Here is a 26,159-nt window from a genome sequence, read left to right on the forward strand (position 1 = left end):
TTTATAGGGGTGTGGCCACATGTTACAGCTTCTTGGAGCCACAGGTGAGAGTTAGGTGTCAGGTAGACACCAAAGGTGAATGGGCAGCCCTGAAAAGAGCTCAGCAAACCCTCAATGCAAAAGTGCTGGTTGTGCTTAAATACCCCATACACCGCTACATAAATTAGATGCTAGGAAACAGTATACTTTAGCCACATTTGCCCTGAGTTAATATTTTTTTCTCTCTGGGTTGCTTTCTCAACATTTATCTCACAACTGTCTTTAGTTTTTCCCCTTTTAATCAGTTAAGATTGCCCAAATCAGAAAGGGGTACCACCTTATATGCACAATATATTTATGTATTTATTCTGTGTGCATATATGTACATATATATGAGTGTATGAATGTATTTAGACAGGTAATAACTGAAGCTATAAGAAAAGATGAAATCACTATGGGAGAAAGTATGTAGAAAACAAAATAGAAACTATAACATCTTGTGGGATATTTATGCTTAGAAGATGGGTAGCTGATGAACCAGGAGAAGAGACCAAGATAGAAGAAGAATCAGGAAAGGGCAGTGTAAGAGAAGCCAAGAGAAGAAAAAATATCAATGGAGGGAAATGGTCAACAAAAACAAAGGCAAGTAGGATGAAGACTGAGAACAGGCTATCAGATCTAGCAAAGAGTTCATTGGTAATCTTTCAGAGAGGAATTTCAGTAGAGCGGTTAGCTCAGAAGCTAGATTGCAAAGGGTTAAGAAATGAGTGGCAATGAGGAAGCAGAGGTGACAGATATGAACTACTCTTTCAAGGACTTTTAACAGTGAAAAGGAGAGTTAAAGGACCACAGCTTGAGAGGACGGTAGCACCAAAGAAAGGCTTTTTTAAGGATAGGGGAGAGTCTTTGACTTCCTACAATCTAGTTTCTGACTTCATCATTCAAGAAAAACTACACTCTTAAATGCCAGATAGAGTTAATTCTCAACTTTTGTGGGAGTAACATTCCTAGAAAATAGCACCATAGTTTAAAAAAAAAAAAAGCGAATGTTGATACTTTGAAACTATGGGAAATAAATAGAGTGTTAGGTTCCCATGACCACTGAAAACTAATCTTTCACTAGAGATTGTTGAAAATACACTTTTCTGCATACAATTCTTTATAACAAAATAGTAATTCTAATGATATTCATTTTTCATAACACAGTAACCACAAAATAATCCATAAAATGCAGGGGAGAGGAGAGGCAATGCTGGACTGAACACGGTCAGAGGCTGCAATGTCAGAAGAACCCTGGAGGTAAAAAAGGGAAAGGGGCAACACCTGCCTTCTCTAATCTCCCTTTCAGTTCTGGAGTTGAACTGTTTCCAATGAAAAGCACATGCCTCAGGGTAACTCCCTGGCCCCTTGTCTAAGCTCCTGACTGGAGCTTATTGTCCTAAGAAATGATAAAATGGATCTTTTTAGATAAACCTGGAAATGCCTATGTATTTAGAATGAACTGAGCAGAATCAGAACAACTCACATATATAACATTATAAAGAAAAAAACTTCAAGACTTCAGAAGTATTTAATGTAATGACCAAACCTCTATTCCAAACAACTAATGATGAAGCATATACACGTATTAACAGAGAGGTGATGGATCCAAGATGCAGAATAAGGCACACATTTTTGGATGCAGTAAATATACAATTTTGTTTTGCTTGACTATTCATATTTGCTAGAAGATCTTGGTTTTTCTTTTTTTTTCTAATTGGGGGTTGAAGTTGAAGGAAGAGTTAGAATAGGGAAACGAAAAAAAGTCATTGAAGCATTTTTTTTAAATGCATAGGAAACAGATGGAAGACCCAAAAGATTAACAGACAAGTAGGGCAGCTTTGAAAATTACGATGGCTATATTATATATTTTAAAGAAAGGAAATTTGTACATGATAGAGATTTACAGTTTCATGAACAATCTTCTGTTATACTATGTAAATGTAACGGTTCATTTTAATTCATGTTGCCAAAGTTCAGATTTTTTAAAAATAGTCTTAAATTGTCTATTCATTACTAATCCTGTCAATGGGGATGTCCTTGATTCATTCACTTGATGAATAAATGATTTTCATTAAAGAATAAAGCTGTTTGGAATAGAGGTTTGGTCATTACATTAAATACCTCTGCCATCTTTTGAAGTTTTTTTCTTTATAATATATGTATGTTGTTCTGGTTCTGCTCAGTTCATTCTAAATACATAGGCATTTCCAGGTTTATCAAAAAAGATCCATTTTATCATTTCTCATTGAAAAGTAATATAGATGGGGAAGTAGATATTTAAGCTGGTAGTTATTTCCACCATCATTTTTTTTCCACAATAAAATCCAAGACTTTTCCCCACATCTTTGTTATCATCCCCTCCTTCAAACATCTTATAACTCAATCCCTCTATGCCCTCATAATTTTCTTGTTTCCAGTATAGATCTCCCCAATTTGCATTTGTTTGTTCTCTTTAAGGGCATTTCTACCGCCGTTAACAAGCACAGACAGGAAATGTGATGTTAAAGCCCAAATGTGGTGGTTTTTATTGTGCTTTAGAGTGGAAAAAGTTCTATTACCGAATCTTTGCAGATCTTTTCCATTTTCTTCTGTTCTTGAATTCCTCCATTTTTTTAAAATTCTCATTTAAATGCCCTTAAAATGACTGCTTAGTTGACTGTCTTGGCCGATTTTCTGTAAAATGATTTTTCCCTCCACTCCTTGTTTTGTCGTTCTTCATAAAATTTTTACAAACTAGCTTATGTTTTAAAATCAGTGTTTAAGTCGTGTTTGCTGACAAAAGCATTTTTAGGCTTTCTGATTCTCATTAATATGGCAATGCATTTACATCTATGTTAAATTATTTTAGTCTTTATCTATGTCCTTCCTTCCATTCAAATCCCATTTTCCATCATCAACTTGTTTAAATACGTCTGAATGTAGTTGTTTTAAATGCATTCCATTTTTCTCTCGTTTTCTTTCTTCCTTCTAACTTTGTGCTATTTTGATATTTGCTCTAAGCGGCGGTCTCAGTATACACGTACAGCTGATTGGGAAGGGGGGGGGACTCTCCAGCTTTCTAATTTCCTCCTTGAAAACACAACCTCAGGTGGTCTCACGAGCTCTTCCTTGGGAGCTTCTGAGACCGACGCCCCACTTCGCATCCTGGGAGCGCCCCTGCCCCTCTCCCACCGCCATCCCTCCTGCCTCCTGTCCCGCCTCTCCTCAGGCTCCCCGACACAGACACCAGCACCAGCCCGAGCCGAACCGTAAGGGACGTGAGGGGAATTCCTTTTAGCCAGCGGAAGCCTCGGGTTCCTTCCGGCTCCTGGTTGCGGGAGGCCGGGCCTGCGCAGTCTGGGCGTTGTTTCTCTTTCGCCGCGGAGGCGGGGCCCGCCGGTAGGCCGGGGCCGTTGGACCGTGATGTGGTGCTGACTTGACATTTGTGTAGGAGGCGGCTGGATACCAGGAAGTCATGGCGGGCCTGGAATTGCTCTACGCCTCGGCAGCGCCGGGGATCACCTGCAGCCAGGACGCGCTTGTGTGCTTTGTGCACTGGGAGCTCGTCACCCAGGGCTACCGAGGCCTGGGCACCGGCGACCAGGTACAGCCCCGGCCCAGCCCGGTGCCCCCTCCCCCATCGCCCCCCGCCGCGCTCCTCCCGGCGCCTACACGCGTGCATGTAGCCCGGCTCCTTGCTGCGGAGCAAGGGCAGCCTGGTATGGCCTGCACCCCCACCCCCCAAGACGCGCTCCTTACCCGGAAGGAGGTACGGCCCGCCGTCTTCCCCCCCGGACCCGGCACGGCCGCCCCCCCCCCCCCCAGCCCCACGCAGTTACACTTGATTCTCATCAAGCCTGTGACACACTTAGAAACACACTCTCCCAGCTGTCCGTGTCTGTTCACAGGCTGCCACACACCTGCCTTACCAGGGACTTGGTAGGGATGCCCACGCACACCGCTCTACTTCACAGTCTCCACATGCTCTTTGATCCATGCACTGTCCTCCCCGTGCTGTTCCTCCAACACACAAAATCCCATCTCTGATCTTTTTCACTGACTGTCCCTGATATCCAGAATGTTCTCCATCTTCATCTCTTCCTCCTGGCTCCCCCAAATTCCTTCAAGTCTCATCCAAAGGTCCACTTTCTGTAAGAAGTTTTTCCCCAATCCTTTTTAATTTTAGTGCTTGCCTTGTGAGACTATCCCAAGTTTATTCTGTATGTATCTTGTTTGTACATAGTTGTTTATGTGTTGTCTCTCTCCATAGGCTGTGAGCTTCTTGAGAGCAGGCACCGTTTTTTGCCTTTCTTTGTATTTCTAGGGCTTAGCACAGTACCTGGCACATAATATCTATTAAATTCTAGGTGACTAACTTAGTTAGAAAACTGGTATAGCAAGCCTCCTTCCCCCTACTTCTCACAGTGAGCAAGTGCCTGAAACAGTTACAAACCTTACCCCCCACACACAATGTACTACCCCTTCTCACCTTCCCCTAAAAATCCTCACATACATTCACACTAAGTTGGAATAGAATCATAGATTTATAGCTAGAAGAAGGTTTAGAGGTTGTCAGTTCTAACCCTTATTTAGATGAGGAAATGGTGGCCCAAAAGTGAGTGGTTTCTCCAGTCTGGATTCAAACCCATGTCCTCCAACTCCAGCTCTCTTTACATTTTACCACACCACCTCTTACTCTTTATTCCTACTCTTTCCTTACTAGAGAGCAGGAGAAACACTCACTCACTCACTCACTCACTCACTCTCACTCTCTCACTCTCTCTCTCTCTCTCTCTCTCTCTGTCTTTCTCTCTTTCTCTCTCTTGCTTTTTCTCTCTTTTTCTCAATCTCTCACTCACAGGGTGGGTCCCAAGGCCCAAACATCTTCCTTTTTACTCACCTTCATTTACAACCTTTTAAATTTTGTTATTTTTTAAAATATATTCTTCTCTCCAATTATGAGAAATACCAAGTTCTACCCCTTCTTTCTCTTTTCCATACTGTACTGTATTATTTTTTAACTCCCCATCTCTTTCCCCATTTCAAACCTTCAGAACAGAACCAGGCTGCACTTATTTTTCTTATTTAACTCCTTCAATACCCTTTAAAGATACTAAGGATCTGAAAGGATTACTTGTTTCTTCTCTCCAGTAGAATATTAGCACTACGTCATCATACGCATCCTTCAGACTACTTGAGTAAATTTCCCTTTAAGTTTTCTTTGGACCCCTGTGTTTTATTTTAAAGTTCACAGCTCTCTTCATCAGAAATGCTTGAAAGTCCTCTATTCCATTTAGGATTTCACTCAGCTTTGCACAGGATAAATTATTCTCTTTGGCCTTTTACCCTTTTGCAGGGTAAAGTTCTCTCTTTGGCCTTTTAAAATGTTGTATTCCAAGATCACCTTTAATTTTTTTGTAGAAACTGCCAGGTCTTAGGGTGATCCTGACTGTGGTTTCTTGGTATTTGAACTTCTTTTTGGATATTTGTAGTATTTTTTTTTTCATCTAGGAGCTCCAGAATTGGGTCCCTGGGACTTTTCCCTTTTTTGTTTGTTGGTTTTTTGTTTTTTTTAAGGAAGTGTTTAGTGGATTTTCTCAATCTTTGCTTTGCCCTCTGGTTCTCTTAAATCTGGATAGTTTTCATTCATGATTTCCTGAAAGCTGCATGTCTCTGGCCTATATCTGGCAGTGCTGGCACTGGCTTTGCTATTGACTCCCTTTCCTATTGCCCCTCAGGCTTTTAGCTAATACACAGTTCTGGGGTGTAAGAATTAACTTACTCTAGTTTCTTGGTGTATTTCTTGTTCATTAATCAGTCCGGCACAAACTTCAGAGTTTTCCTGGAATATATATGAGGAAGCTGGTCAGTCTGTCTCCCTCAGGCCTCCTTTCATTTTTTTATACTGGAGCAGGCCTTGGCTTTTTATTGCTGAGAAGATGATAGTATCAGAGATGGGGACAATCTTAAAAATTGTTGTATGTTATCTGTCCTACCCACTGTGGGATTTTTTCACCTAATTGATACACAGAGACGGTGATTTAGCAAGCAGATGCAGTCATCTTTATTCAGAAAGGAGATCTGGATTGGGGACAGGGATTAAAAGCCACAAGCATGTGTTCTAAAGAAAAATTAAAGGGACTCTGACTATAATATATTTTGTCTTTGTCAGAGTCCCTGAGTCCCTGAAGTAATCTTCAGATACTTAAAATTGAACATATTAAAATCTAACAGGCTATGATATTTTGCTACTTTTTTTTTCTCTTTCACTTTCATTAAGCTGTTAAATTTCACTTGTGTTTCCTTCAGTTTCATTTCTGCCATTTTTAGGCCTCTGAGGCTACTTGTCTTCCAGCTAGATCATTCTGAAAATATTCCAGGTATTCCTAGCAATTTCTGGTTTGTAGTATCCCAGCTGTTTGATTTCATAGCCCCTTTCTGTCTCTTAATTCCCCTCCTGAAAGTGCTGTGTGATCTGTATTTTTAGAAAATGTACTAATATGTTTTCAGAATTTTTTCATTTCAGAATTTCACAACATCCCTTGAAACAATTCCAGCACTTTGGGGTATTGCAAAACCAAGGCTGGGAACCCCAAAATATGCAAAAGTTAATATTCACCTAGTCAGGATGTTGTAGCAGAAACGAGATTGGAAGCCTGGATTCAGTTCTGGTTCTGCCACTGGCTGACAGTGTGGCTTTAGGCAAGTCACTTCCCTGTGCCATGATCTTTTAAGAGGTTTGAAACAAACTGCCCCTAGTATTCCTTCTAATACCAACACGGATTCTGTACCTTTAAATAAATCTTTCAAATACCAATGCATGATCTCTAGTTATAACCCTTAAAACACAAAGAATAACTCTCATGCAATACATAGAACTTCCATAATTGTTAATGTGGAAAATAAATCTGGTCATCTTTATTCAGAGAGAGAATCTTGACTGGCATGGGAATTAAAAGCCATGGGCAATTTGATTAAAGAAAAAGACTACCTGGGGCAGCCAGTTGGCGCAGTGGATAGAGCACTGGCCCTGGATTCAGGAGGACCTGAGTTCAAATCTGGCCTCAGACACATAACACTTACTAGCCGTGTGACCTTGGGCAAGTCACTTAACCCCATTGCCTAGCCCCCACCCCCAAAAAAGACTACCTAAATGATTTTTTTTTCAGTTGCTTTTCTACACAGTCTTGTGCAATATGATGAGTTTTTGCACAGAGGAAATTTGACTGACCAGAATACCCAGGAACTTACACATATTTTTTAAACCATTAAAGTGTGCAGTTATCCTGCCACTAAGAAAGCTCTAGAAATTCTCATTTTCACTTATACCCTGCCCACTATATCTTCACAGCCAGGTCCAGACGATAAGAAATCTGAGCTGTTGCCACATGGATGGAATGCCAATAAAGATCTTTATGTCCTTCGCTATGAGTCCACAGATAACTCAAAGGAACTCCTTCTGAAGGCCATCATGGTGGATGATAGCATGATTATCAATGCTTTGGTGAGTCCTCTGCTGTTAAGCCCAACCCTCCAGGAGCCTGCTAAATGGAGATATGACAGCCAGCCAGATGTAATGGATTGAGCATCTACTTCATTTGCTACAGTTTCAAGGTTTATATCCAAAGGGATGGAAGGGAGGAAGGCAGGCAGGCAGGACTTTCATGGTGAGGGAGGAGGTCTCTTATTTCAGCCTATAAACAAAGGCTCAAAAGGTATCTGACTAAAAACTTTTTAATCACAAAAGATATGTGAATAGGGTGAGCCTATGCATCCAGACCCCAGAACACATTGACATGCTACCAAATATTGGTAATTGATAGTATTAGAACCTGAATTTAAGCAGAATAATGTTTTATGGTAGCTGTTAGCTTCATAGGAACAGTGCTGTAAATGGCATGGTTATAGCACAATTTAGTTATAGTATGTTAATGGTGTCATTGCAGAAGATCAGTTAGGGCAATAATGTCTGAGCTGTGGTCAATATTGAAGTAGCAGTATGATATAGTGGAAAGAGCACACTAGAGTTGGAGTCAAAAGACAGTTCTGATCCTAGCTCTTCTCCTTAACCATGTGACCTTAGGTAAGTTGTTTCTCTCTTTGGGTATCCATCCCCTCATCTGTGTCTAATAAAGGGATTGGACTAGATAATCACTAAAGTTCTTCCAGCTCAAATCTACAGTTGCTTGACACTTTAAAAGAAGTAGATTTAGGACAAATAAAGGGAAGTCCTATTTTTATAGACAACAATGAATAAACATAGAAAGCTCATTTCACTTAAGAAGTGGGGGTCCCGATATCATTGTGCCTATGTTCTCATCTAAATAATATATGTTCTTTGGAAAAATCGCTGAGAATTCAGAAAACAGGGCGGCCTTTAAACTAGTGTAAAAAAAAAAAAAAACCAGTTGAGGGAAGGAGATTGCCTTGGGGATACTCCTTTGAATTTATATAACCACTTTTCTTTCCAGCTGGAGTCCTGAAGCCAGAGTAGCCATGCCCAGAGCATAAGACAGAATCAGGGAAAATGATTAGAACTGGATCTTTGCCATTCCAAAGTTTCAGAAACTCTCAAATTTTCTCTTAGGGATTTCTCAGCCAGTCTTTTGTGTCTGGATCAGGGGTGGGGAACCTGCAGCCTCGAGGCCAGATGTGGCTTTTTAGGTCCTTGGGTGCCGCCTTTTGACGAGTCCAAGTTTTACAGAACAAATCCTTTTATTAAGGGGATTTGTTCTGTGAAGTTTGGATTCAGTCAAAGGGCTGCACTGGAGGACCCAGAGGGCCACACGTGGCCTTGAGGCTGCAGGTTCCCCACCCCTGGATAGTCTGGGATAGTTTGCCCTGGATTCCCTCTGGGTCTCTGGCAACCTCCTCCTGACCCACTAACTTTTCTTTCCCTTTGCTGTTCTCCAGGAGTATAAGTCACAACAGGTGGTGGACTTGACCCTGAATGTGGAGGATTATGTGGATGGTGAACACCTGGGTGACTTCCACAGGTACTTCCAATAATTGCCCCTCCAGGCCACTCAAATAGGGTAAGAAGAGATGAGACAATTAGTAGAAAGATATTGTGGGATAATGGGATAGAACTGGGTGAGATTGAGACAGTCCAAAGAATTGTTTGAAACTAACCTAGATATGTACCTCCCAGATGCTGTTAAAGCTCTCAGTTATCCATGTATGATATATTAGCAGCAGTCTCAGGCTGGCTTTCCTCAGAAAGTTCTGGGATGTCCTGCATAAGCCAGGTAAATTTATTAACCCTCATATTGTATCATTTATTCAGTTTTCCTAAAGCTCAAACTTGATCATGTCACTTCCTGTTACTTTCAGGATAAAGTCCAGGCTCCTTAGTTTTTCATCTTGGAGATCCTCCACATCTGGCTCCCGCCTACCTCTCCTGCTTCACTACAAATTCTTTCACAATTAACCCAGCAATAAAAGATAATGAACCATTCTTTAAACACTCCTTTGGTTTTCCCATTTCTGTATCTTTGTACACATTGTTACCTTTTCTTACAATCTCTTTCTTTCCCATCTCCAGTTGTAAGGTTTCTGTCCATTTTTTATGGCCCAGTTCGTATTCAAAGTATATCTTCACTGTTTCCCTCTCTAACTTTTCAGTCTCTATTTATGATACTTTCTTCCTCTGTATCCCCTTAGCACTGTATTTGTACCTCCCTTGTGGGACTTTCCTATTCTGACTTAATATGAGTTATTTCTGTGCCTGCCAAATTTCCTGAACTAGACTGTATACTTCCTGAAATTCAGGGACTATGTCTTATTAATCTTTGTCCCCAGTCAGAGGACCCAATAAATTTTTGTTCAATTAAATTGAATTTAGCCACTTATTGACTATGTACTATGCTCATAGAATTATTTGAGATGGAAGTATAATAATAGAAGGGAAAGTTGAAAGAGAAGTTTTCTAAAATACCATGTATTCCTGGGCAGGCCAACTTTCTACGTTCTTTGCTTCCAAAATCGTATAAGAATAGCCTAAAATGATATGATTTAAGCTGATTCTTGAATTCTAAAGAACCACAAGATACAGGAACTAGTCAGAATGAGACAGTGAGGGAAATGAATTGGTATGGTGCCTGTTTCCTTTGAATTATCTGGACAAGTTTCCTTTACCAATCCATTAGCATGGGTATTTAAGAGCTGGTGATGAGGAGGGACCCACATTTTGAATAGATCCACCGTAACTCTTCTTTTCTTTTGTAACTGACACTCAGGGAAGAAATAGAGGAGAGCAATTATGAAAGAACATCCACAGTCTGGAAAACAGGACAGGCTAGTACATTTTAATCTATCTTTGCTTCTATTTTCTCATCTCTACTATGCTTGAGGGACTTGTGCCAATCAGACTACAGATATTTATAGATGGTGAGGAGCAAGTGAGTACGAAAATGCTTTGCTCTTCTGCACCTCTGTCTTCATCATCACGTTAGATGAAGCAGTAGGTTTCTTTTGCCATTGCCAGATTAGTATAACTGGGGAGATAAACCCCTGCTCCATCAGACTTTATTAATATCTAGCAGTCCAGTATCCAGAATGAGGAAGGGAATATAGCCTTGCTTGTGTTTTGCCCTTGCTCAGTTCACATCCGCGTTATCGTACCTAGTTTGGAGTGCCGAATTTTAGGAAGAACATTGATGAATTAATTTGTTCTCTTCCTGAGCAGGACAACCAGGATGGTTTCTAGTCCTGTTAGCATCTCCTAGTAGGAATTAGTTGAAGGAACTGGGGTTGTTAAGTTTAGAAAACAAACACTTGGAAGAGTATAGCATGATTTTCTTCAGACAACTGAAGGATTATCATTGGGAAAGAAAGAAGGCTTGTTCTGTGTGACTCCAGAAGAAAATCTAGAACCAATGGGGAAGAGTTACTGGGAAGCAGAGTTTAGTTCAATAGAGGGAAAAAGTTTTTAACAATCAAAATTATCTTAAAAGGGAATGGACTGCCTCCGAAGAAAGTGAGTTAACAGAATCTCTGAGCTTAAAAATACCTCAGAAATCATTTAGCCTCCACCCCTACCTAAACAGAAATTTCCTCTATAATTATTGAAGGAAAACTAACTACAGACATCATTGGAGAAATAGTTAGGCACAGGTAATGTGAACACTTGCTGGAAATATTATAGATAAATCTATCAGTAATTCAATTCAACATATGCAGGGCACTGTATTAGGTATGAGGGATACAATGATTAAAAATGAAACAGTTCCTGACTTCAATGAGCTTACATTAAATTAGACATGTTAAATGTATGCAAGTAAAGACAAAGTAATACAATGTAATTTCCAAGGGGAGAATATGCTAATAACTAAGGATAACTAAGGAAACGATCCATATCGAAAGTGGCTTGAAAGCTGTGTTTTGAAGGAAGCTAGGTATTCTAGGACCAGCTAGGTGGTATGATGAATAGAGCATTGGGCCTGGAGTCAGGAAGACCCAAGTTCAAATCCAGCCTTAGACACTTACTAGCTGTGTGACCCTGGGCAAGTCACTTAACCCTGTTTGCCTCGTTTCCTCATCTGTAAAATTAGCTAGAGAAGGAAATGGCAAACCACTTTAGTATCTTTGTCAAGAATACTCCATATGGAGTCATAATTGAACAACAAAGGTATTCTGTAGGCAGAAGTGATGAAAAGTATATTCCAGATTTTGGGAGCCATTTGTGCAAATTTAGAGTAAAGCTCACTTTACTCTTAGCCTGTGTTCCTTTCTCTATATATGAAGAAGTAAGGCATAGAGATGGTGGTGGGGGGGATGTCTTTGCCTCAGTTTCCTCATCTGTAAAATTAGCTGGAGAAGGAAATGGCAAGCCACTTTAGTATCTTTGTCAAGAATACTCCATATGGAGTAATGATTGAACAACAAAGGTACTCTGTAGGCAGAAGTGATGAAAAGTATATTCCAGATTTTGGGAGCTATTTGTGCAAAGGCGTAGAGATGGGGGTGGGGGAATGTCATATGTGGAATACAGATAGGTCAGTTTGATTGGAACAGAGTGTGTTAAGGGAGATAATATGAAATAAGGACTATCAAGCCATATTTTGGAGGATATTGAGTACCAGACTGAGGATTTTGTATTTTGTTTTGGAGGCAGTATGGAACTGCTGAACGTTTTTGATTTGGGAAATGATGGAGTTAGACCTGTGCTTTAAGGAGTATAATTTTGTTATCTCTTTGAGTGATTGAAGGGGGAAGAAATTAAAGGCAAGAGGGAGTTATACTAGGTGATCTGTTAAGATCTTTTAGAGTTCTAGAATTATGTAATTAGGTAGTGAAAGGCAAATGATATTACAAGAAATCTTCCTTCACTGTTGCTTTGAATCAGGGGGAGTTTTTAAATAAGGCTTCATTTCTACAATCCAGGTTTTCGCAAAGATATGCTGGACTTTGGGAAAAGTCCCTTCCAGTATAATTCATAAAAAGGAAGCAATATAGGGACTCAAATACCTGATGGTAAGAAATTGTTCTACACTACATGCATCCTAAAATATTGGAGCTGGAAGTGACCTTTCAAGATTATGTCTTACTTCTTCATATATAGAGAAAGGAACACAGGCTAAGAGTAAAGTGAGCTTGCCTGATGTCGCACAGCAAATTATTTGAATCAGAGCCAGGACTAGAATATAGGTCCCCTGACTCCTATTCCAGAATTTAATCAGAACTTATATACGGTACTTGGGAAGATAATTCTTTTAAAGCCTTTGTAGTAGCATCCACATCTTAGGTCCTGAGACATTGCAGCCTTCTGCAGTTGATTAGTAAGAAATGCCTGTTCTTCTTCTTGTATAGGTGAAGAGAATTAGAAGAAGTTTAATGAACTTAGGACATGTACTAAGTTAGAATGAGAACCTGGCCCAGAACATTCTAAAGTCCTACCTCCTGGCCTGGTTTGAGCCATACACATTGACCTGTTCCCTGTAGTTATTTGCTTCCCTTCCATACCTTTTCCCAAGTGATACAGCCTATGACATAAGATGAACACACAATGGGGAGCTGGTGGATGAGTCCTGGGGGAGCCAGCCAGCTGAAAGCTACATGCTCTCTCCCTGTGCCACTCAGATCCCCGTGCCTCTCCCCCTTTAGCTCTTTCTAATGGGGTGGTAAAGGAGGAGGGGCAAATCAGATGCCGAAGAAGCGTCGCCCAAAAACTCGGAGACGCCAGGCTATTACCTCCTCCACTAAGGGCCGCCAGGCGGCCAAACCACATCCGGGCACCAAGGCTCCTCGCCTGCCCAGGAGCTGCCAGGCGGCCCACAAGTCAACTATCTTTAAGGTTGCTAGCCAGCTAAATGTACCTCTACTTGACTACCCCTCTCGATCCCGCAGGGTCTACAAGAACAGCAAAGAGCTCCAGACACGGATTGCATCAGGCCTCATTTTGCCCATCAAGAACTCTTTGAGCAAAAGTGATCTGGCCAGTTCCTCTCGGGAGTTTCCACCTGCCACCTCCAGAGAATACGACCCTCTCCGTATTCCCCCTCACCACCCACACACCAGCAGGCAACCTCCTTGGTAAGTACAGAGTTGGCAGCATGGAGCAGGTAGCAATCATATCTAAAGTCCTAGCCTACCATTACTCAGGCATTCATTTGTCCTTGTGTTCCTCTTCCTGATTGGATTAGAGAATTGAATGGCACTTTTCTGTCTCTTTCTGTACCTTCTATTGACCAGCAACTGTGCTAGGCCCCTGGGGACACAAAAATGATATAAGCCCTACCTAGACTTTAGGAGCTTATGGCATTGGGAGGGGTGTGGGGGTAGACTACAATAGGTGTACAAAGAAGTATAATACAAAGTAGTAGCATATAATTGGAAGAACGGAGACATCTGGACTATATTCTAAGAAACTCTGAGGAGAGATATATAGCTTTTGGCTGGAGGGAAATCAAGGTCAGTGTTTGGCTTCCTCCCCTTATTTATTAGCACTGTATCCTCAATTGTCATACACATGACATATTTACATTATCTGTGAACATTTCCCCAATAAAATATAACTCACACAAAGTAGGTGCTTAATAAATAAACACTTGTTGGATTGCATTGGAGGGAGGAAATGGCCCCTGAGCTGGGCCTTAAAGGATGAAAAGGGTTTCTTTAGCAGGAATTGGGAGGAAGTGCTTTTCAGTGGTGGAGGCAGCCTAATCAGGGCCTTGGGAGTGGGGATAAGAGTAGTGAGATTAGAAAAAGTAGCCTAGTTTGTGCTGGAACATGGGGGATGTGAAGGGGAATAAGGTGAAACTAGGTTGAAAGACTGGGTTGGACCAGATGATGAAGAGCTATAAATGGCAGGAAAAGGAGTTAGATTTTTCTCCTCTAGGCAGGAGGGAGCTACTAAAGATTTTTGAGCAGGAAAGGGAACATATATGAACATTAGGAATATTACATTGGCAGCTGTGTGTTGATGGATTGAAGACTGGAGAAACTAGAGTCATGGAGACTAGTTAGAAACTTCTAATTGCCCAGAATTCTTAACCCTACTGGTTTCTGCAGGTGATGTTGAGTTATTAGCAGCTGCCTTAGGGTCCTGTTTGTCAATACAAACTCAAGCAATATAAAAATCCTACTGCAGTATTCTAGATTGGCCAGTGCTACTTTCTCAAGACCAGCAAGTATTTTGGGGGCACCCACGATGTGCAAGAGCTTTATGACCCAACAGGACACATTGAAGTAGAAAGAATGCTAGATGGGGATTCTCGAGATTTTGTCCTGGCCCTGAAATTGAAGTCCAGAACCTTGGATTTTAGTCACAGCTCTGCCATTCCAGGACCCTGAGCAAGTTTCTTCCGTTCTCTGGTACTTAATTTCATCCTCTGTAAAAAGGAGAGCATTGGACTAGAAGATTTCTAAGCTCTCTGCCAGCCTCAAGATTCTGTTGCTCCGATGGGAATGAGGGTTCCTGAAACTGTTAGCTTGCTAAAAGAATCCTTAAGGTATCACTCATACATAGTGAGTGGTTTCTTTGCCAATTGTTTTTTTTTTTTTTCAGTCTTTCTATTTATTGCATGACAGGTTTTTGGTGGAGCTTATACTTTTTTCAGATCACAAGCCATTTGAAATAAGAGGTTATAAAGCCAGAATATTTACACAGATCAGTCAGTAATTCAACAAATATTGAAAAGCTCTGTCACATGTATAACATTATGTATTTATTACTATGCTGAGAGTAACACAGAAAAATTAGGATCATTTCCTTGCTCTCAACTAGCTTACAACCTAATTATAGAGTTGTATATATGTCAATATAAATAACATATACAAGATGTCATAACAAAGTATAGGAAACTACTAAATCAAAGTTAAAGATAGTTTTTGCTGTAGTGTTAGTCTATGGTTGTAACCATCTATGCAAGCATCTAGATGAGGTGAGACTGAGCTGGGCATTGAAGAATGGGTAGAGTTTTGGTAGAGGGGAGAAAGCATTCACATCAGGTGAAACACAGTGGCTTCAAAAAGCCTGTTGAACAGTCAGCAAATCCCTAAAGTCACCCAACCACTTCAGCCCTGTGGTCCATCTTTTGGGGCACATGTCCTTTTTTCTCCAGTTAGACTATGAAGCTCTTGAGGGGGAGAGGCAGAGTTACCCATCTTTGTATCCCCATCACTTGGCCCCTTGTCCTTCTTTCTCTTTAAAGACTGTATTTAGGCACCAATTCCTCTTTGGAGGGAAACCTTCTCCAGTTCCATCAGCTGAAAGCAGCTCTTTTGCCTCAAGTTCTCCCAGAGCATATTGCCTTTATCTCTGATCACAATTCAGTCTTGTCTCATACTTATTTGTATACTTGTCTTATCTTGATCTTCCTAAAACATCATAAGATTTGTATCTCAGCTGCTGAGCACGTGACCTTGCCATTTAGTAGTAAACACAATTTATTTTGAGACTCATCATTAAGTTTTTTTTGTTAATGGTGCTGATGAGTAGGCTGGTTTGATCAGAGTGAAAATGCATGTAAGGAAGGACTGGAAGATAAGGCTAAAAAAGATGGATTCATAATATTTTGAGTTGGAAGGGACCTTGGTTATCATATTTACTCCACATCCAACTTGTATATGTGAAAATTGAGGCCCAGAGAATTTGTGATTTGCCCAAAGTCACGCAGGTAATAGAAGTAGCAGAATCATGACTTGAGTCCAGATCCTCTGACTCCAGATCCAGGGCTAATAAATCTCTCACATCGACTCAGTGGGACCCAAATTGTTGTAGAGGACCATCCGAAGTTAAGGAGCTGGGATATATTAGCTTGGGCAATGGAGGGAGGGGTCTCTGAAGATTTTTGAATGAGAGTAAAAAGAGAAAGTAACAGGAAAGCAGTTCTATTGAAAAATTGGGCTGGTGGCAACCTTCCGGAATGGATTAGAGGAAGAGTGTGGAGGTCTCCTGTGCCCTCCCATCTCCCAGCACCCATAGACATTCCATACAGTGAATAGAAGACCACGGAGACAAGTGCAGTTGCCAGCATTAGCAGCGCCTCACTCACACCCATTTTAGACCATGGAAGCATTTTAATCTTCAGTCCTTATATTAGGGCCTGGCTGGTGAGATAAAACAGAAAAAAGGATGGAATTGGTTCCACTCATTCAGTGAGACAGAGATGGGAACAGAGGTAAGAAGGTTTATGTACTAGGCAGACATTCCTACCCAATGAGGAAGAGGGAACCATTTGGGTATGAGAGGGTATAAGTCCAGAAGAAATACATTTTAACTTCTTATCAATAAAAGTCTCCTTTGGGCCTAATGGATGATAATGTAGTCTCTCCCAAGCAATGGCAGACTCTCCAAGTCTTGGGATGATGTATAACTAAGCTTCTCTGTTTTGTGTGCTTCTGCATATAGTTGAATTCTCTCCTTTCACCCTACCCTGACTCTCCCTCCAACACGCCCTCCTTTGTCAGCACAGATGTCAATAATGACACTAATTCCATTATAATAACCTAGCTGCCAAGTTGCTTAGCAACCAAGCTCACACACTTTCACCTTTTTATTTCCCCCTCAAATGCCCATCCTGGGAGAGGGTGGGGCTGGAAGGAAGAAAAGAAAAAGGGAATAGCAGCAGCTGGGCCACCTGTCTGGCTTCGATGGGGTGTTAATTACAGCATCCCCAAAAGCACGAGTTGGAGAGAGATCCCATATCAGTAAATGACAGTCCCTTTCCTCTTTCTTTCCCTCTTTCCCACCATGGGTCATTTGGGGCCAAAAGAGCCCTGGGCAAGCCAGCTAACAATTTATCTTAATGGCATCTATTTAACAGGCCAGAAACTCCCTGGGATCTAGAAGCAGCAGCTAACTTGAGTTCTGTGGTAGAAGTAGCTAGTTCCCATTCCATACTGGGCTGTTGAGCCCCAAAAGCTATGAAAGCTACGGATAGAAGTATAAAATCCTAAGCCAGGAATTAATGAATTGTCTACCCCCAAAAGCAGTTCATCCACCATCCTCAAATCACGAAACTTATAAGTGAATGAGATGTCTAACCTAGACCTGCTGGTAGCCACCTGCCTCATGATGTAACTGTATGAGGGAATATAGATGAAGAAAACATTTGGTTGGGATGAGTTTTGGGGAATCCTTTTTTGCAAGACTGCTCTGTAAAATGAGGGGTTGTAGATATATAAGGTCCATCTCTTCCAGCTTTAACATTCTATGTTCTCAAGCCCCTTTCAGCCCTGATATTCTTTGGCTTCTGAAAGTCTGTTTCAGTGTGAGGCAGTGTGGTGTAAAGGCAGAGAGGGCATTGGTTTGAGTCTCAGAGGTTCCAACACTGACTGTCACATCTGTGTGACCTTGCAAATATGTCATTTAATCTTACTGTGCCTCAGTTTCCTCATCTGTCAGATAGGGATGATGGTAACTCACATTTCTAAATGCCTTTGACGTTTACAAAGTACTTTCCTCATAACTCTGGACATTATTATTCCCATTAAATGAAAATAACTAAAGCTCAAAACAAGTTAACTTGCCACAGCTAGTAGTAAGTGTCAAACCCAGATTTTAAACCCATAGCTTGTTGAACACAAGTCCAATGTGGTCAGTCTTTTGTGCTATAACATGAGACTTTTCCTCCTTTGTAAATCTTAATGTCACATAGGAATTCAGGTTAATTAGGGAAAGCTCTTCCTTAATCTCCCTCAACAGTCCTTTTGTCTCAGCTCATAGTCAGAAAGTTTATTGAGGGGATTTGTTCTGTGAAGTTTGGATTCAATCAAAGGGCCAACCTTGAGGACCTGGAGGGCTACATGTGGTCTCGAGGCTGCAGGTTCCCCACCCTGGTTTATTCTCATATCTAAACTGAGTCCAAGTCCATTCTATCATAGGCAATGCTCATTTCTCCTCATTCAGTTCATCATCACAGACCTGAAGAGCTAACAGTTATCAACCACTGTTGTTCCCGAATTGTAAAGTCTGAAGCAGCCACCCCTTAGCCTTTTCCTCTCCAGACCAAATGATATCTTTGTCCTTTGCATTGGTGGCAGATTCTTTTTAATTCTAGCATAAGGCTGACCTTTGGCGGGGGGGATTACCATATCAAAAGAATGAGATTGTTTCTCTTAGGGCTCCTGCTGGCATCTTTAAAGTGGTAGCCTTAAGAGAAATCCAGCCAAACCTTTATTTGCAAACAAACTTGTCTCATGGTATTGCAATAAAAATCTCCATACAACCCAAGAATTTCTTGCCCTTATCTAGTAGTCTTCGTAGTCAGATTCCACTGCAATAAAGAAACTTGGACAGCCCCTTCAAGGTTTTGGTAATGAGATTTGCCATGTATTCAGATTAATTAATAATCTAAAGAAAATTTTATGCCTTGGGAGACTTATCTGTCTCCCGTCCCTGTTCCCTACATTCCATTTTTAAGAGCATTTTACTCTGGGGTCTAATCTACTCAGAGCCCATCTGGACTTTGTGCCCAGTTGTGAGTGCCATATTTTAGAAGGAACATTGACAAGATGAAACACATCCAGAAGAGGGTGACCGGAATGGGAAAGGAGTCAGACAGCATCATATAATGATTACTTAAAGGAAATGGGACTGTTTAGCCTTGAGAAGAGGTAAGAGGTCAGGCTTGATTGAAATCTTCAAATATCTGAAGAGTTGTTCCACTGGCTTCCCTGGAATCAGTAAAATTATAAGGAGGCCGATTTCAATTCATTTTGAGGAAGAATTTCCTAAGCATTCGAAATATCCCAACATTGGAACAGACTAGGGAGAACCAGATGCTCCTCACTATTGAAGGTATCCAGACATAGGCTAGATGATCACTTGTTCAGGGATTTTGTAAGATGGGAGTGGGGTGGAATTCATGTTTCAGGTATTGTTTGGGCTAGGGAACTTCTAAGGTCCTTTTCCCAAGATTCTGTGATCCTATAATAATATTCTTATCCCCTTGCTTAAAAGCCTGTAGCTTTCCCTCATAAAAGAATAGGAGTGGTGATTTCATTCTAAGCTGAGAATACATGGGGTACATCCAGACTGAATATATAAGCCCTTAATCCTGCTTACAGATTCAAAAATCCATTTAGCTTTTCTTCCCTTGGGACTTAGGACTTAATTTGTAATGTTTTCATCAAACTGACCTTGAGCTAGAATACATAGAATCACCAAGTGGCCATAGGTTCAACAGTGAAAAGGGCAGAACTAGGTGTGTAGCCCTTATGCCTGTATTCTGTATGTTCATATACGTCCTGTTTATGTTTACCCTTCCTACATACTTCAGTATCCTCTAATTATAGATGATTTTTTAAAATAAAGGATAAAAACTCTTATCTAAGCTGGTGTCTTTAATTGTATGCCAGGTAGTACATATATCAAGGCTTTGACATATGATATGTGTTGTCCTGCAGGGTCTTAGGGCTTTTAGCACAGGACCTCTTGCTATTGATGAGCCATAGACATTTAGCAGCTTTATCTAGGGTAGAAGCTAGCCATTAGTCTACAAAATTCCCCAGGAAACAAGACATTCCACGGCTGGTTTTTGCTTAGAATCAGAATCTTAGAAGGGATGATTAAAGGTTATCTAATCCAATCTCCCACCCAGTCCCTTTTGCAGCATCTCTGACAGGAAGCATTAAAAGGTTCTTATGACACCAAGAAAGCAAATGCTTTCAACCTTTAGGTAATGAAGGTAAAGGAAGAGGTTGAAAAGGATGACTTTTCTTTTAAATTGATGTTGGCAGGAAAATGCTGTTCTCCACTAAAACTTGACCTGAATATACCCTAAGGATATAGAATGGTGTTTCTCAGTTTTTTTCAGTGCCTGATCACCTCAGAACCTTGAATCTGCTAGGGCATATTGGGGATATTCCTATTTCCTGCCTCCTTCCTCCCTTTTTAGTCATTTGTTATTGTATGTTTATCTATACACTCACAGCAACATGGTATAGTGGAAAGAGGAAATGCAGTTAGAAGACTGGGTTTAAGACCTATTTCTGCTACTTATTGGTGTATGATCTTGGGGCAAGTAACTTCATCTTTTTGGGCCTCAGTTTTCTTACCTGTAAAATTGGGATAATGCCACCTAAGTGGTTATGAGGTCAAAGGAGATATCAAATGTTGTGAAGATGCCAAATTAAACTATAAAGTGCAAGATAAATGTAGAATAGTTTATGTACCTACATGACTGCTCACATTTCTGTATTACTTTACAATTTTCAAAGGGTTTTTCATGATGTCCACGTGAAGTAGGTGATACAGGATTTTTATCTCTATTTTTTAAAGGAGAAAACAGGTTCTGAGGAGTTGTGCCTTGCCCATGGTCAAACAGTAAATAACTGGAAAAACCAGAAATCTAACCTAAATCTTCTGATTCTTAGTCATGTATATAAAGTAGAATAAATATGAAACAAATATTTTCCCAGAATCTGACATATGAAATATGAATGAGACTTAGTCTTATTTTTCAGTGCATAGCTATACATTTTTTCCAAGGAAATCTCATTTGAGGTGTATTGTCTGTTATAGATAGATATGGCACATATCAGTCAAATATTTGTGTACCTACAGTGTTCAAGTCTTGCTTTAATTTATATATATGCATGCCTACATACCTCCATCCATTGATATTCCCTGTCATCATAGTTACATACCTTCTGTCCAGTGGTCAAAAATTGCAGATGAAGCAGGGGAAGAAACCTAGGTTCTCTTGATACAATGGATATCTGCTTCATGCTGCCTGGAAAACAATACTAAAGATAATAGCATCCCAGGAGGATAGATATCATAAGTCACCTGCTTCGTCTTTCAAATGGGCTGTGAATTTTGCAGTAGCTAACACTGCAGAAATGAGAAAAAGGAGAGAGTAGTGTCATGAAAACCCTAGAAGGAAGAGAGTATCAAGAAGAGCAAGGGTGATCAGCGATATCAAAAGCTGCAGAGAGGTCAGGAAGGATGAGGATTGAAAATAGATCTGATAATTAAGAAGTCTTTGGTAATTTTGGAGAGAGAAGTTTCAGTTGAATAATGAGGTCAGAAGCCAGAAAGCTCAAACAAAAGTTGAGAATATAGTGAGAGAAAGGAAATGGGGGCACCTATTGTAAGAAGACCTTCTCAAGGAATTGAGCCACGAAACGAGAAAGTGATGTGGGCCTACAGCTAGCAAGCATGGATATCAAGTGAGAGTTTTTGAGGACTGGCATGTTTGCAGGCAGTAGACAGAGATCAAAGATAAGTGAGTAGAGATGATAGAGGGAGCAGTCTGCTGGAGAAGAAGGGATGGAACGGGATCATTTTTGTATATTAGAGGGGTGGGGTTGCTTTGGTAAGGAGAAGGGACTACCTTGTGAGATGAGTAAAGTTGGTGATTGTGGCAAAAAGCCTCTGGGAGATGTGAGTTGAGGGGAGAAGAGGAAGTTTTCAGCAAATGACCAGGATGAAATATGAGGCAAGGTTCTCACTGAGAAGGTGGAGAGGGGAGGAGGGTCTGTGAGATGTCTAAGGAGGAATGAAAATGTTTGGAAAAGCCATTGTGGTGAGTGGGATGGTGAGTCAATTAGGAAGTTATAAAAAGATTACCTTGCTACAGTGAGGGCTCAGGTGAGATGAGATAACTGAGTGGTGATGGTAGAAGGTAAACCTGGAAGTGGCAGTGGGGGGAGCAAGGAGTATTCCAACTGCCCCCCTCAACCAGGGAGTGGGAGGGGGTGCAAATGAATGAGAGTGTAACAAATTCTAGAAAAGGAAGGCCAGGGAAACTGTCATCAGGAGGATGCTTGGTTTCACTGAGAGCCAGAAGATAAAATTAGTGATAATAGAAAATTTTAAGATGAAAGCAAGTTTGCTGCCTACAGTATCCAGTAGGTAATCAATCTCCCCCAGGATTCTCCTTTAGACCACATCCAGTAGAAAGCTAAGAAGACCCCAAGTATATCATATATGTATTTGTCCAAAGACCCTCTTATTTACTTTGTATCAGTTTTCAAGTGTGAATGTTATGGGTATGACCCCTCTTAACTGTCCTTTCATGTTTTTTGTTCTCTCTCACCCCTGCCCCAACTCTATTATTAGCTCAGAGTGAATAACAGCTATTGTGAGACTTATGGAGGATTTAGCACTAGAAGCATGATGGTAGTGGCCACCAGAAACTTTATCCTGGTCACAGGTGCTCTGTGGCTGATGGCTTGTCAGAACAGTGACCTGGATCAATAAAACCCCCCTTCCTTGTAAACATACCTGCATCTACTCTAAACCACAAAATCCTTCCTGGCTCATTAGTAGGAGCTGACTGGAACAGCACCAGTTTGTGAGTTTTTCAGGACTTTAATTTGTAGCTTTTTTTAAAAAAAGTAATCCTACATTAAGCAGAACTAAAGGCTACCTAGGATCAGGAGAGAACAGGCCTGTGCCCCAAGAAACTAGCTAAATGGCATTGTCACCTCTGGACTATAAGGACCTTTTGGTCTTTTGAATGCTCTCTTCCCTCCAAGGCCAAAATGCTTGCCATTGTCTCTTTTCCAACTGCCAGAGTTATGTGCATATTCTCCCTGCCTCCTCAGCCACTATGCTCGACCCTGTCCCCTCCCACAGGTGCTGGGCTGAAGTTGCACATCCCCTTGGCTCTGGCATAATTGTGTTTCATTTGTTTCAGGCGTGATCCCCTGGGTCCATTTGCTGTTGGGGGAGAGGACCTGGACCCCTTAGGGTGAGTGCGGCTGGGGAGGTGGCAGCTCCAGGTTGCTTTCAAGGCTTTCCCTGCCTACAGCTCATCTTCTAATTTTAGAGCAATTCAGTCATGGTTCAGAGTGGAAGAGGTAGGAGGAACTGAACAAATCAGAAATAATTATAGCTCGTCCTGCTCTTGACACCCAACTTTGGGAAGGAGAGCTTTTGTTTGACAGTGAGATGGAAAATGGTGTCAAGACCTAACATTCAGCAACTCTGGAGGGGAAGTTTGAGGGCGGGGGGAATGTAAGCAACTATACCACTGATTCCTAGCTCCATTTTCCCCACATACAAAATGGGGGTATGTAAAATGATCTTACCTGACAGGGATACTGAGTTTGAAAAGAACAGTGGGTGTGTGATTAGTTACCAGACCCAGGGAAGTTCAAGTAGATGCCCTTCTTAGAAAGCCTCATGGGCCATTTACAAATCATTGGTGTCAGATCCCACATTGCAGGAACTGGTCCTATAGTAGCCTTAGATCCTATAAATGAATACTTTGTGATTTCCCCCTGAGTTTTATTGGATAACCTTGTTCACTTGCTTCTCCCTTATGATTCCTTTCTTTATCAATTCATTTGGATTAGATATTAACCTCTTTTGCAAGTTGATGCCAACTTTGGGATCTCTTTCTAGGGAAAAAAGATGGGGCGTGGGGTGTGGGGGACCTAGTGGCTCTGCATGCAAGTTTGGAAACGTAAGTTTCAGTCTCCCCTCCTCTGAAAGTTCACATATATGGAATTGCGTAAGGCAGATGAACCAGAGTTGTGGTGGCCAATTTCCCATTTTAGGACCAGATGTGGATCTTCAGAGCTTACAGTGCAGATCCTAATGCAAACATGAAAAAGAAATAAATTGCCATTTTGAGTTATATTGATGCTGTGGTTTAGTAATGCTGTGTTCTTCAGAAGGCATAAAATATGACAATGTGGCAACACACGAGGGCAATCTAATGAACCAAAAGTAGATAGAACATTTTTCATACTCATTCAAAAATTGATTGTGGCCCTTTGCTGATGACACTGGTGAATTTCTGACTCCTACCTTTAGGTGCATTGAACACCCTTGTTCTAGAATATAGAGGTGATTCTTTTTGTTTATGTTACTGTTGACTCATGTAGCCTTACAGAATTGGATTTGCCCTTCAGGACTGAGGACACAAATTCAGAGCCAGATTCATATTTCAATCAATAGGGTGTGCTCTTCTACACTTACCACTTTATTGGTATGTAGTTGTCCAGCCATATTTGCATCTCATCTTTGCCTATCACAGCCAAACTTCCTGTCTGTCCAACAAGATAGGAACAAAATGGCAACATCTTTCCCTACCCTTTACCTTTGCCCACTGCTCACCCTTATTTCTTTCTTGCTTCAGGGGTCAGAGAGGTGGTATGATTTTGGACCCCCTGAGATCTGGTTTCCCAAGAGCTCTCATTGACCCATCTTCCGGACTCCCCAACCGGCTTCCTCCAGGCGCTGTTCCTCCAGGAGCTCGATTTGATCCTTTTGGCCCCATTGGAACTAGTCCATCCGGGTAAGTATTTAATGAGTGCCTTACCTTAAATGGCAGGAGAATTGGGCCCCTGGATTTGATCACGGAGTAGTGTGCAATCAAAGGCAGCCTGTTCTGTTCCTCTCATTTCTATTCAGCCCTGCACAGCCTACCTCCAGTGTCAAAAGCTTACCTCTAGACTTTGTGGAGCTTTCCCCGATACTTTTCCCATGACGGGCATAAGCCAGGGGTAACTATGGATAAATGAGAAGGTTCCTTCCCTTAGTATGTGAACTGTTATGGAGAAAGTACTAAATCTGGAGTCAGGGGACCTGGGTTCAAATTCTGACTCTGCTATTTCTTACCTGTGTGACCTTGGCTAAGTCATTATAACTCTCTGGGCCTCAAGTCTCTTTAACTGTGAAATGAAAAAGTTAGAATATATGGCCTTTAAAAGGTCTCTTCCAGCTCTAATCCTATAATCTTATGATCTTTTGCTCTTATGACTTCTGGTCACTCAAGGAACTATCAATCCCTCCTCCTCCCCAAATTCACCACTGCTATTTTCATTACAGACCCAGTCCAGATCATCTCCCACCCCCAGGCTATGATGACATGTTCATGTGAAGGCCATAAAAATGTAACATCCCAGCCTGAGCATCCTTATAGAGCTGAACCAAGATCATCAGTTTTCATCCAGTTCTGGAGCTTAGGAATCCTCTAATGGGTTGGAAGATCAGCTGGAATTATCTGCCCATCCCCACAATTACCAAAGCACCATCCATTCTCCACCTCTGCCTTGAAAAAACTCACTGCTTGTAAATCAAGAAGAGAAGTCAACGTGTTTATCTCTTTCATCACCAACTTCTGGTTCCCATAGGAAATTTTTGGCAGTGTGTGACCTCATTCCTGCTTCAATCCTGGTTGCAGTGTTCTAAGGACAGAAAGCATTTGATGTATTATTAAGAACTCAAATGTCAATACAAAAATTGTGTTGTTGGGTCAGTCTTCCACTTTTTTTCTTAAATGCATATCGTGTTCCCTCCAAAACAAAAAGGCTTTGATGTTTTATGATTCTTAGACTAGCCTTCCCTTTCTTTTCCCCGATGTGTGCCTTTGTATAATTTTCACATGCTTTTTCTTTCATAAATTACTATTGCTGCTTCCATTACTGAGGCTTAATCCCCATTTCATTTGCTGTGGATGGAAATGTGTAGCTGCAATCTGTCTAGTAGAGGCAATGTGGATGATTTGGGAAGAGAGGAGAAGAGAACTGGGAACACAAATTTTACTGATTTTTACTTGTTGGAGCCTGGGATTGCTGTCCATGATGGGGCTCAGCCAGACCTGAGTTGGAGATCAGAGTGAGAAAGAAATGAAGACCAGAGCTTTTATAGTACTGTACTATTGGGCAATACATCCTAAGTCATTAGACTTGTTCAGTGTTCATTAGTTCTGGAAAACACTTTTGATCCTTGATAAAGTAGAAATCATCTAATCAAA

The 26,159-nt window shown here is 41.1% G+C and overlaps 1 protein-coding gene and 1 pseudogene across 1 annotated transcript; one reads left to right on the top strand and one right to left on the bottom strand.

The window, feature by feature from the left end:
- LOC114046969 overlaps positions 1 to 3,443 on the bottom strand; it is a 71,785-nt pseudogene extending 68,342 nt beyond the window's left edge.
- LOC114047080 (proteasome inhibitor PI31 subunit-like) lies at positions 3,361 to 26,159 on the top strand. The gene is made up of 7 exons (XM_027867785.1): positions 3,361 to 3,604; positions 7,352 to 7,504; positions 8,914 to 8,996; positions 13,348 to 13,533; positions 23,091 to 23,144; positions 24,540 to 24,698; positions 25,232 to 26,159. The coding sequence occupies exons 1-7, from the start codon at positions 3,476 to 3,478 to the stop codon at positions 25,281 to 25,283; spliced, it is 816 nt and encodes a 271-aa protein (XP_027723586.1). The 5' UTR covers positions 3,361 to 3,475; the 3' UTR covers positions 25,284 to 26,159.

The sequence above is a fragment of the Vombatus ursinus genome, unplaced genomic scaffold (genome assembly GCF_900497805.2).
Source record: "Vombatus ursinus unplaced genomic scaffold, bare-nosed wombat genome assembly UNPS02014786.1, whole genome shotgun sequence".
In the NCBI taxonomy this organism is placed as follows: Eukaryota; Metazoa; Chordata; class Mammalia; order Diprotodontia; family Vombatidae; genus Vombatus; species Vombatus ursinus.